The sequence below is a fragment of the Lycorma delicatula genome, chromosome 1, assembly GCF_047948215.1.
Source record: "Lycorma delicatula isolate Av1 chromosome 1, ASM4794821v1, whole genome shotgun sequence".
In the NCBI taxonomy this organism is placed as follows: domain Eukaryota; kingdom Metazoa; phylum Arthropoda; class Insecta; order Hemiptera; family Fulgoridae; genus Lycorma; species Lycorma delicatula.
Genome location: NC_134455.1, coordinates 371,283,990 through 371,297,885, shown reverse-complemented (window position 1 = coordinate 371,297,885; position 13,896 = coordinate 371,283,990). Strand labels below are relative to the sequence as shown.

The window sequence follows — 13,896 nt, the reverse complement described above, 5'->3', positions numbered from 1 at the left end:
TCAAAAATTACATTCCTCACCGGACTATTTCTTTTAAGTATTTTTTTTAGTATAACATGATGTTTGCCGTTACTCGGGAGATTGTTTATTTTTTTCCTGTTATAAGTCGTACACTTCGATGTGAATTTCATTCACAATAACAGTTTTAAGAAGCAACATAACATAACGGTTTAGAAAAAACTGTAAACAGTTAAAAAAAATAATTATAAACAGATAAATTAGAACTGCTATAAAATTAGGATAAAAGATTCACGATAATATTTTTTCCGTGCAAAACACTTTCGAAAAGAGATGTTAATCTACAAAATAATACTGAGCCGTTAAATATTTTACACTTTCAAATATTAATTCTGCTTCAAAATTTACAGTGAATTGAGTGCTAAAAAAACTTAAAACTATACTTGTTATGTAAAAAAAAAACTGTGTGTTATTTGTTCATTTTATGTCATATAAGTGCATACAGATGGGGTTACATCATTGTCTTAACTCTCTTCCTTCTACTCTTCTTAAACTGACAATTATTAACAGTGACCTTTCATTCCATTGCTTTGAATCATATGATGTATATTTCATCGGGGTGATAAAAATATATATATTTCATTTCCGTATTACAAAATGTATTATATCGCAACAATCAAGACAATCGTTGGTTATTAAAAATATGTGTTGTACATCTCTATTTAGTAAACTATAATAATTCTAATGTGCCTTATAAAACAATTTACGAGGTCTGTTCAAAAAATACGTAGACTGTTTAAATTGCGCGAATCCAGTTGGTTCCAGTCAAATCCGCTTGGCGTCGACAAGTTCCTACAGATCAGCTGATTACAACGCAGTTTTTTGATTGCAAATATCATTATTGGTTGCTTAGCGACGCAATTATTTGTGAAGTGTGTTTTTTCGTTTAACGGATTTTAGAATGAATGACTTGAACGAGCGAAGAGTTGCTGTGAAATCTTGTGTTAAACTCGGAAAATCTGCAAGTGAAACTTTTGATATGCCCAAGATGGCTCACGGCGATGTTGCTATGAAGCGTGTGACATGTTTTAAGTGGCATGGACGTTTTAAAGATGGTCGTCAGTGAATGAAGACGATGAGCATCCTGGATGTCCTTCCAGGTCAACTCACGATTCACACATAGAAAAAATCAACACCCAAACTGACGGCTGACCATCAACCGGCTGCGGAACGCTAACCGGCGGAAAAAGCCAGAAATGTGGAAGAGTAGTGACTGATTTTTTTATCATGACAACAGCTCCAGCCCATTTAGTCCTCAGAACTCATGTGTTTTTGGCCGAACACTCGATTACTGTTTTTCCTCACCCTCCCTACTCACTTGACCTCGCCCCTTGCGCCTTCTTCTTGTTCCCAAAACTCAAAAGGCCTTTGAAAGGAAGAAGATTTGAGACGATTCCCGAGATTGAGGCAAACGCGACGATGGAACTGAAGAAAATCACAAAAGAAGCGTTCCAGGACTGTTTCCAAAAGTGAAAACACCGTTGGGATAAGTGCGTGCGTAGAGGAGGAGAGTACTTTGAAGGAGGCCCAGACAAGTAACTTCTAAATAAAGTACATTTTGTTTTATGACGTTAGTCTACGTATTTTTTGAACAGACCTCGTATCATTATATACTACATTGCATTTATTTAGGTTCATTCTAGTCGATAGCGACTGATTTGGATTTTTATGTTAAATGTAATCAAACGACTTGAAATAATAAAAAGATAATGGGTTGTGAAATAAAACTACCTGTAAGGTTTTTAGAATTATTAAAAATCGAGTTATTAAGCACAACCTCGCCGTTAAATATAGTGGGAGGGCGAGAATCAGCGCAGGTCGTAGAGGTACATGTTGTTATAGCTGGCTGGGAGATCTAAATATTCAGTCCTGCTTATTAAAATTATTACTCCTTCGTCACAGAGCTCGATAATTCACATTAAAATCACGACACACTATGGTATTCAATTTATTGACAATTTCAAAGATTACCAATAGTGTATGTATTAGGGTTTTAAAAGTACCAGAAGGAAATCTATGCATGATCAATAAAATTGATTTTAGATTAGAACATTGAATTGGGTAGCATTCAAGTTCTATTTCTTCCATGAAAATATGGATTTTTCAACTTTTTTGAGAAGGTCGTCTTTAACAGAAATTGAAATTCCCCGATTTTATATGCAATTCTACAAAATGATACAGGAAGCTTAATATTACGTTGCTCAGAAATGGCTTCTATGTTGGTCAGCCAGTGTTCAGAAAAAAACCATGAAAAACCCGGTGAATCGTTAAAAAATATATTTCAAGTTATTCGGTTTATTTCTTAGGCGTGAATATTTATACGGAGAATCTTAATATTCTTGATATAAGTCTGTTATTTAAAAAGATTTATTCTAACTATGGTGATGAAATTTCAATCCTAATCGTAAAATTGAGTGCATGAGTTGATAATTGATAGCACGTTACGCCATCGATACAGATAACGGTTTTATCCAAAGCAATTATCGAACTTCTAATCGAGTCCGTACATCCTTCAGTTGATCTGAAAACACAACATAATTTTTTCCGACTTTTCCATAGGTTATTAACATAAGAAAGTCTTTTGTAATTCTAAATAATAAAAAAGAAAATTTTTTTTGTAAATAGCACAAGGGAGTTTTAAATTTTTCCTTTCTACTGAGCAATCTGAATAGTCCAAAATGGTACCAACGAAGAATCTCTAACACTAAGAGAGTATTTTCTATCTATCTATCTATCTGTTTTGTTGCTGATAACAGAAATAGAAATTAATCGTGGCTTTATGAGATAGTCGATTTCTCATTAAGAATCGTGCCAACGTTCTCTTCATGACTTAGTTTTGGGAATGATATTTTCTATCTTTAACACAAATTACTAGTACGGGGTATATCCCATTGAACAAGGAACGATTATTTTCATGGGATTTTCGTACCAATATTTATTATCTCCAACTTCTACTGCCTAATAAAAAGAAAACATGAACACATTTCCCATCGTTTTTTCTTTTGCATTGACAGCTGTATGCCGCATCCAAAATCTTTTTTATACTGATTTTCGTTTAAAGTTTAATTTACATTTTAGTAGAAGAGAATAGCAACTGGTTGTTTTTTTTTTAATTTAGGCGGAAGTCTTACCTGTCCTTCTTTAGGTAAAATAACTATTTTTAACAGAATACTTACATTGTGGGTTGTGTTTCCTCTATCGCACAATCGTCCATCGATAGACAACTGTAATAAAAAATTAATATTTACAATATGGATACTAATCAATAACTACTAAAATTAACCTAAACATTATTGTGCTGATAATTCAGAAATTACCAACATTTTATTTTGTATTATATTTTCTGTATTCCTCTAGAATTTTGTAAATTATCGTGTTAAGTATTTGCCGTCCTTTGAAAATGGTGGTATGACCTGATTGTTTATCAAATATTACAGTTGAACCAGTCATTAAAAACCGATTTAATGAACTCTTTTAAAATTTTTTTGTTATAAAATAAAAATCGGTTTATGTAAAAAAATATTTTTTTAAAGTACCTTATTTTATAATTGTTACTATTTAATAATTATCAATGGCTCAATAGATGAATCGTTAGTAACTTGTCACTGAATGAAGCTAAAACACATGTTAAGATTTATTCTCTTTAATCTCTGTGCAATAATAAATCTTGTAATGAATGGCAGGAAAAAAGAAAACACATAATTTAGATCACAATCTATATGATAAAAACAATATGAATTCATTTGTAATAATTTTTTTCTTGATTCCATTACATAGTTTATATTTTAATAAAACATTAGATTACTTTGCTTGGCATTTCTCCCGCTGCCACCCCAATCTGACGCCCTAAAGCGTAAGACCAAATGTCTGTGCCACAAAAGGCTACTGAGCCTCCAAACAGTTTACCGATCACTGTCCTAAGCTGTAAGGTAAGCTCTCGGAGCTAAGCTGGGCTAAGCTGTAAGGTAAGCTAAACTGTCCACGCTGTTAAGCTCCGAGAGCTTACCTAACAGCGTGAGCCGACTAAGCGCGGTGCCATACACTACCGGCTTACGTGTTCCAAACGTTGTCTTGTCATATATTTACTAAAATAGGTAGACGCACCCCGTCAACTACTAAAAATATATATGCTATCCATAAATTAAAATTTACTTGTCTAAACAACAATTCGCTGCCACGAATAGGTCACTGAATACCAGAAAGTACCTGTCTACCATATTAAAGCGCTTGGAGCCTTAATTGGCTGTTGGTCAGCCATATATATCTCTTGGTTAGCTTCACACAGCAGTGCGGTAGGAGTCTTTTCCCTTAGGTAAACTACTGATGTCGGTTGAACATAGCAACCGCATCAAGGAACTCCCACACGGTACGACAATGCGGCTCTCCCCATATTCATTCGCCGCTTGAGAGTAGCCAATTTTCCTCTTCACCACTAAGTTTCACGTTAGCCAGGTCTCTGGCCCCCCTAAGAGTAGGGCAGTCAAATATAGGGTGTTCATTTGACTGAACCTCCCCGCAGACGCAAAGCTCATCAGCTGCCAGGCGGAACCAAAAGAGATATTGGGGCTCAATTAGTGTGGTTGGTGAGCACCCGGGCATTCATTGCTCATAAAAAAGAGCTCGAGGCATGCCATCACCCCAGATCCTGCATAAAATTATAACGATCTTCCCTTAGTCGTGGTTTTTAATTCCAGCTGCCGTGCTTCTATCGCGAGGCTCTTCAGCAGGCGAGAAATGTGCAACTTAACGAAATTTCCTGTGCATTGTCATCACCGTTCCGCTCTGGGTGTGGCCCGGCTCGAAACCGTATTCCAAATACCACGGCATCCCGACCTCTTCGCAATCTCCTCATGGCTGCCCGAATTTTCACCTCTAAATTGATCGAAAGAGCCTTTCCCAATAAGGTGGTAGCCTTGTAGGAGTTTGTTTTAAAAACACCAGCGCATACAATTAAGGCTCTTCGCTGGGCATTCCTTAAATTTTGAACAAGTGCTCAAGGATTGCTTCCGAGCAGACCTCCTATGTTTGTGCATCTCAGAGACGGCGTCCGCCGCTACTTGCCTAATGAAGTTGCTAAACAACAACTTTTCATCAAAAAAAAATTATGAACTCTAACTCGGCTGATTACACAGCCTTTATACTTAATATGGGGGTTACGAATGTACGATAATTTGTCTGTACTCTTGAGAAGCATAAACTTCGTCTTTCTCGCAGAAATTTTTAAATTTTTAGTGCACATCCAGTCCTCTCCGGTTGACAAAGCCGCCTGCGCCCGGTCTTCTAGCTGTGGTCGTGAATTACCACGAACTAAAAGGAGGCAGACAACGGTGAAAGCCTGGTCCGTGATCCCTTCTGGAAATGTCAATCTCAGAAATTCGTTGATTACCAGGTTCCACAGTAGGGTAACGAGAACGGAACCCTGCGGGATTCCCCTGGTAACGGATTTTTCCACAACTAGGTGCGCATCGTTAAACAGTTCTGTACAGTTAGACAAATCGTCACGTACCACGGCTTGCAGAGCTACAGGAATATTGCGACCTTCATATTTATAGAGGACACGATAAAACATTAGAAGAAATATAAAGTACATATGCGTGAACTACGTTTTTGTTTTTTCAGGTATCATTTCTATGAATATTTGCCATCCATTAATGACGCATTAAAGACAGCATGAGTGAAATCACGTAGAGTAAAATTCAAGAACTGATATATTTTTAATGGTGAAAATAAAGGTTAAGAAAACTGAGCTTACACAAATCAAAAACTATTTCACCGTTTCAAAATTTCATAACGTAATAAATTTTAGAACTATTTATGTAAGTCATCAGTACAAAAATCTTTGTTACGAAGTTGCACACTAGAATTAATAAGCTATTCTTTGAACAGTTGCAATATTTTGAAAAATCGCTACAGATGTATAACATTTCCAGATTTCCAAAAGGCTCCCTGCGTAAGAGATGAATACTTTTGTAACAAAATTCAACAGTGTTACAGGCAACTCAGTATGTATTTACCTTTCCAGCCCAATTCCCAATATTTGTAAAGCATTAAATGAATGTAAGAATTTAGCTCGTACTGCTTACAAATTACGGAACTTTTACTAAAGAAACGAGTTTTATGATTCGTATTTTTTACTTCGTTTCATAGAAATAGAATTTTATGATTAATTTTTTTTTTTTATGTTTTTCAAAAATCATTTAATGTAACCTTTATTAAAACAGATAGTAATAAATGAATAAATAAACTGACTTACGTACCTACATGAAAGTGTTGTATCTTTTGTACATTCAGTATATTCACTAGGATTTAATTTCCTGAAATTTAAACAAGATTATACTGAATTATTTGCTGAAAAATTTATTAGTATAGATTTGAACAGTAAAAGTGATAAAATAGGAACCCCTACAAAATGTACGAATTAGTGAAACCGGCTGCTGTAAGATATAAACTTCAGAAGTGATGTAGCAACTTCTAAATCCAAAAGTTGGAAAATGCCTTTTAAAGATATACGTACATCTATTAATATTTTATGTATTGTACCAATAATAAAATTGCATTAAAATAAAACCCATACTATTGACAACATCCTCAGTGGTCAGAACGCCTTTATTTTCTTCGTTATATTATTTTTATCTGGCGGAATTTTACACCTGAATCCAAGATATAAATATTGGTATTTTAACACGATTTTATTGTATTTTAGGTTACTTTGTGCAATTTCACATCGTTAACTGTATATGTACAGTAAAATAGAGCAACGTTTTCTATTTATAATTGCAAAAGAATCAAATCATTAGGCGGTTTCAGTTTAATGTCAAAATTTCAATTTAAATTGTCTCTTCCAAAAGAACAAAATATGTTCAAGCTTTTAATCAACGGTCATATTTTTAATTATCTATGTTGGATTTTCATCAATACTGAATCACTAATAATTTTTTGACTCACAGTAGTTAATTTTATTTTATTAGAGTAAGTATTTTTTAATAAATATTTCCCATTTAAACTAGCAATCTCTGTGGTGGATATATCTCTTAAATAATTAACTTTGTAAAATACCAATAAAACATATATATAAAACAATATATAAATATTACCACGAACATAATAAATATGTATATATATATATATATATATATATATATAACTTTAAACAATAAACATACGCATTACAATCACTGTAATATATATATATATATATATATATATATATATATATATTATAGTTTGCCGATGCTGCATAACAAACACAGTCCACAAGGATGTGGTGTACATCTAGTTGGCAGTCGATGCGAATTAAAATGTTAGCAACAGTCTGAATCATGAGATTCAAAGGGCTCACAAGGCTCACTCATGGATAGTGAGCCTTATGAGCCCTTTACCCAAGAGAAAAATTATAACTCCACTAGACGGTTATTCCTGCATGAGGAGCATCACGGTTATACACGATTATATGTATTATTAACTGAAAGGAGTTTACTGTTGATGGTATCATTCCATTAATTTTGCCACTCATCACGAATCACGTTTTCTAGAAAAGAGACAAGATCGTCAAAAACAACAAGATTAGGGATAGGAGGCTGGAAATAAGTTTCTTCTGTCGCTCTCTTTTTGAATCAGATCCATCCGGGTGTGATTCGAACAGTCTGCCCTTTTCAGGACTACCGACAACATTTAAACAGATACAACACAACTATATATTACACAAAGCAAAAACATTTTAGACCACCAAATTTTAATGTAAGTATATCTACGATTGGTTATTATTATTCTCATTGCTGGATGAAAAGGCTTTAACACCTGTAGTGTAATGTCCGTTGAAAAAAAATCATTACAAACGGTGAGGAAAGTGTTTGCCTACATACATGTTAATTAAAAAAATGATCTGCGCAAATTTTATTTTCGATAACACTCATTCTGTAGCAGTAAAATTTAAAATTGCCAACAAAGACTATTTTATAGAAATCCCGTTACTTGCAGCCGCAGAGTCACAAACGCGCGCCCCGAACCAAAACCCTCTTACCACACTTCTTAAAATAGTTAGAATACGTACTCCTAAACACAATGAACTTTGTCTCAAGGCGCTAACCCCACACTTGGTCGAGAATAATTGATACAAAATTTTTATTTTTTGATTACTAGCATTTTTTGGATCACGTTATTATTTTTTAAGCTTTTTTGAGGCTTTTTTGAGGCTTTTTGAATAAATAATTATTTTTAGTATCATGGGATTACTCTTTGCGAATCAAGTGATTTTTTTTAATGATTTTTTATTTGTTTGCCTGGGATAAAATTCAATGTCAGGTCAAAATTATACCTGGGATCAAAGTAATTATTGTCCCAGTAACAACATTTCTATACCACAGTCTACAGTAAAAATTGATTAAAAAGTGAGAATAACCGTTTTTAGAGAATACTTAGATATAGCCTATATTATTTGTATTTCAGCTTTATTTAAACTTACTCATTTTTTCAAGTATAAAAGTAGCTTTCTGTAAATATTTTTTGAAAGTCTATAAAGTGTAATTTAAAGAACAGAATTTTGCGTGTATTTTCCTATTCGTAAATATATCATAAAATAATCTCTTTACCAAATTTCAACCTTACTAAAAATGAAGAGAGATATCTATTTTTTTTGAAGCAAAATGGATATTTTTTTTCAGTTTAAAACCATAAGAAAATGATGCTTATATATAATAAACATTTGATTCAGAACTCCCTGTTTTAACAGATACAGTAAATAATTAAATAATTAGAATGAAATAAAATAAAATTAAATTTCTTATGAAATTACATTAGAATGAAATTTGAAATGCCTGGTTTTCCTTCGAGCAGACAATTCAATATTAAGGTTTATAATATATATATATATTACACATTATAGTTTTATTTAATTTTGATTGGATCACGGATCACTACGCCAGTGATATACATTTTACACGTAATAGACAGGGGACATCAATCAATATAGAAAGATATCAATAAATTTGCAGTGATTAAATCACAAAAAAGGTTTCATAAGTTGGGGGGAACATATTTTGGAATTTCAGACATTTTTCTTCATAAACCCGTTTCGACTTCTCTGTTGTTTCATTTTTAGCTTTGGAATTATTTTTACAAAAATACATTCTTACAGAGTAATCATAAAAATTGTTGTTTGTTTTTTGTTTGTTTATTAATTGTAGATTTAGGGTTAAATATGAAACATTGTGCTCGTTCTTTTACATGTAAACTGCTGGTTCTAAATTTTACCCCCTGAAATAACTCAGCTATTTAAAAGAACGCAATTTAATAGGAGACTTAAAATATCAAACCATAAGAAAATGATGCTTATGTGTAACAAGCGTTTCATTCAGAACTCACTGTTTTAACAGTTAATAAAATAAATAACGGCTAATCATTTATTAAGGTAATTAAATGAATTTTGTCTAACATAACACGTTAACAATTTTCCTCATTAAAAAAACTCAACTTCTAGTAGGGTTATATTCAAAAAGCCAAAGATTAGTGCGCGGAAAAACGAGACGAAAATTTTATGCCAAGCGTGGCTAAGATTTAATCCCGGATTTAGCATTTTTGTGCAAAATTTGCATTTTATTTTTCTACGCGTAACCTGGACTAATTACTTATATGACTAATTACTTATCACCTGAAAAAATTATGAAATAATAGAAACTGGTTCATTACATGCGAATATTTTTTAGAAAAGTTAACCAGATTTTGATAAATGAAATACCAAAATAAGATTTAATTAATTTTTTAAATTTTACTTCAGGAAATCATTTAGTATCTTCTTAGAGAATGTGATGTAATCATTGTTACAAAATATTACGTCACAAAAAAAAATGACACTAAATTCAACACTCTGTATGGTTAAACCTTACTTTTTACCAATAATGAAGTTATATCAATTAATTATAGATTAAATTTTAAAACATACCCTATTAAAGACTAAATCGTATGACCCTATTGGTTTTCTGAATAACTGATTTATCAACCACGATATATTTTCATTTATCTATGAAATAAGATGGATTAAATATTTTATTACAAATGTATTATAAATACTTACAGTAATGCATTAATCGGATTAAAGATCATTAGGTTTAAAATAAAAATTTTAGCACGCATCATTTTAAATTGTTTCTTCTCTTATAGTTTACTATATTAAGAAAATTTAAGTCTTTTTCTCGATTATAAGTACTTGTACTGCGTGAATAGATGTTCAGTTATAAAGTGAAGTTTTATAATGCGGCATTATAAATAGCAAAGGAAAGAGGCTCAGCAGTCATGCGCTGTAAGTACTAAGATTAAACGTCAGTAAGCGTTGTTTCAGTAAAAACATTAATAATTGAATTGTCACCAATAAAGAAAGACTCAAAGTGTTGATTTTTTTTGCATCATATAAAACAAGTTATTCCCACACTATTCTAAGATTTGTTTTTTTTTCCATTATGCAAGAGCGGTCCAACCGAGAAATGAAATCTGTGTTTAAATAATTTTTATCTCATTCTGAAATCCTGATCTTGCATTTAATAATAATAATCGAAACTAGTATTTATGAATTACACAGCATACTTCCTGATAAATATAAACAATACAGATAAATGCATATATATTTGCTCGGCTATAATAATCCATCATCACAATCAGCAACAGTGAATATCACTTTATTTAAAAAAATTCGTTTTAACAGACATTTTAAATTTGAAAAATTGTTTCCAGAAAAAGGTAGTAACACTAAAATTTATTTCCGTAATTTCAAAAATCGAAAATAGATTTGAAATATTTTACTAAGTTTTAATTACCAAAATCATTTCATACAGAATATTATTTGATCAGAAATTCAAGATTCAATGATATATAAAAAAATTATGGGTCTGCTTATTTAAATCAAAATTATGGGATCATAATAGATTTATACAAATTTTGTAGTAACACAATGAAGCTTTGTTTCATTATTACTCATTTGACCGGTTTGATGCACTGTTGCATTCAGTTCGGTAGATACCTATTGGTTCTAACATACTGCCTACATCAAACATTTTCATTTATCATTTTTTTCTTTCGTTTACTTTTTCCCGTTACATTCTCTTCTAAAAAAAAAATAAACCCTAACAAACTTAAAATATTAACCAGCTGAATTTTCATAAACCTTTGCAAAGGAATCAATTGTTTATTTTATACTAGCTTTCTTATTTTACATTTTCTCCTGCCAAAAATTATTAGCATACAAATAGCGATTTACCAGAATATGAGGGAATTTTTTCATTTCCATTTTTTAAAGCATTTTTAAGGAATTGTATTCATAAATTAAAATGTAATAACATTTTAGATACGATTTGAATAAATTGGGAAAATGTTATTAGGAAATTAAAAATACATTAAAACAGAGCACAACTCTAAATTGTTGGGTACTTAATACGAAATATCCCGACTCTTCCAACCTAACCTAGAAATAAAGCAGAGATCTATCTCATAAGAAAAAAGAAACAGGTAACCAGGAATTATGTTTGTTAAAAATTGTATGATATTCCGTAAGTTAAATAACAAAACTAAACTTCAAAAACAACTAAATTTCGATTTTAAAATTATATATTAATATTTTACGTTATGAGCTATTGCACTCGAGAACTATTTGTTTTGGGAAGGTTTCCTGTAATGTAAAAATGAAATATTTACTTCATAACTAGTATGTAACTAAATTTAAAATATACAAATATGTTAAACATTGTATTTGTCTAAAAATTGTAGATGAAAAAATATATTTACAGTCATATATGTATTTACTTTTTCATAGTTTTGGCGGTTTACCATACGGTGTCTTAGGAGAACGTGGATTTTCTTGTTACATCCTTTCTGGTTACGCTGAATGCAAATTAAAGATTACAACGTAACGCTCTTCCGATTAAAAGTTTTCTCGAATTTGAAATGTAAAGTACCAGCGAATATTTTTTCAGGATTTATAACTCCAGTGATTTCAAAATGGTTATTAGATAAACATAGCAAATAAACATATTATTGTTTAAATGTTGATTTATGTTAGACTGACTGGTTTAAAGTAGTTGAATGAAGATTTTAATCTCTGGAAAATGAATCTTAATGTATTGTTTCAGATTAGATGGCTACTTTAATTCATACCGTATTATCTATTTAAAAGCAAAAAATCTAATATTGACTTTCATGTTTATATAATCCGAGTTTTTTTAATTATTATAAAGTTATACAGTATGAATTTAAGCAGCCATCTAAACTGAAAGTACGCCGTCAGTAACTTTCTACAAATCAGAACGTGTTTTCACATCTAAACACAAATTATTATACCATCACTACTGATGGGAACTTATGATTCCATAAAGAATACGTGCATTATAGTGGTGAAGTTTCCGACTTTAGCTTAGGGAATTAAATCTTGATCCCGATTAATTAATATATTCATAAAAACTGATTCCACTTCATCGTATTTTGCTTAAATAAATAAAGATTCATTTTCTTAAAACACAATCGATATATTTTTAATTTTTTTTTTCAAGCATCAAAATTTTATTTGGTTTTTACATAACTGAGATCACATTTTAATTCAGATACGCTTCTTGCTAAGATTATATAACTATTTCATTATCTATAACCGGAATGTATATAAAATTATTTAAATAATACATTAAAGATAGATAATAATGTAAAAATAAGAATTATCTTTATTTCTAACTACAACGGTGTCATAATTATAGTAGCCTTAAGGTCTAAATTTGATACAATTTTCTTTTACATCAAATTTTTCTTAAACAATAATATGATAAATACTTTTAAAAGCCTTTTTCCTTGACAAAATCTGAATTTCCTAAACTATAAATTATTATTTTTAATATATAGAACTTCTATTTAAAACATATTTTTAAAGGCTGCATTAAAAATCATTTTATTGTTAAAATTCTATTGCAAAATGACGCTATTTTATGTGATTTGTTATAATTGATTTATATTTAATTATTTTCTAAAATATTAAATTTATAAAAATACATTAAGTTTATTTATTAATAAATTAATTTATTATGATATAATAAGTTGTATAATAACTTAGTTTGTTGGTTTTCCAAATGTTATTGTAGAAATTTTATATCAATGGTATATTAAAATTTCCCTTTTTTGTAGATTTTTAATTTTAATTTTTTAAATAAAAACTGAGTTGATAATATATGAAATTCTGTTATCTAAAAATCCTTTTCAAAAACCTTAATCCCACATAATTCAAAGTATAAGAAGGATTATATGTTTAGAACTTTTAAGATTTTAGTGTTAAGCCTTCTACCCATCGTGTCTTCTAAAAGTGATAAGTAATAAAGAGAAACAAAATTCTTAATGTTTCTTTTTGGTTTGCATCTAAAAATTACTCACCGCTTTTCAATGAAACATTCTCCTTCACTCCAAAACTGCCTGTTAAAACTTTCAACAAACATATAGAAGTGACTCTAAAATCATGGAAATCCACATCTAAAACAAGAAAGAACAGACTTCTCGAATCGAGAAATAAATAGAATTGCCTTTTTTTTATCTTTAAAACCGTCTTGTACAACGAACAGAAATTTATTATTTATTTACAGAGCAAACACTTATTATTTTAGTCTGTTATTTGTTGTCTATTGTCTATATATCCTTTTTAAATATTGCTGAAACTAGCAAATTTTGATTTGCTAGTTAGATATGCTACTTAGACTGGAGTTAGATATTCTGAAAAAATATTGGTGTGTGATCTACATTTCAAATTCGAGAAACCTTTTAACCAGAAGAGCGTTATGTTGTAATCTTTAATTTGCATTCAACGTAGCCAGAAAGGGTGTAACATAAAAATTCACGTTCTCCTAAGACACCGCATTGTAATCC

General features: G+C 30.8%; 1 protein-coding gene across 4 annotated transcripts in view; it reads right to left on the bottom strand.

Moving 5' to 3' along the window:
• The window catches only part of LOC142317270 (uncharacterized), a 134,480-nt gene extending 124,236 nt beyond the window's left edge, over window positions 1–10,244 (bottom strand). For 3 of the 4 annotated variants that reach the window (XM_075353679.1, XM_075353682.1, XM_075353680.1), the window contains exons 1-3: window positions 10,088–10,244; window positions 6,276–6,332; window positions 3,195–3,242 (exon numbers count right to left, since the gene is read on the bottom strand). In XM_075353679.1, the coding sequence (XP_075209794.1) occupies window positions 3,195–3,242; window positions 6,276–6,332; window positions 10,088–10,149 (167 nt within the window). In that variant the 5' untranslated portion in view covers window positions 10,150–10,244. The remainder of the gene's footprint in view (window positions 1–3,194; window positions 3,243–6,275; window positions 6,333–10,087) is intronic. The other variant, XM_075353681.1, reaches the window with a different exon arrangement.
• Between the last annotated feature and the right edge of the window lie 3,652 nt (window positions 10,245–13,896).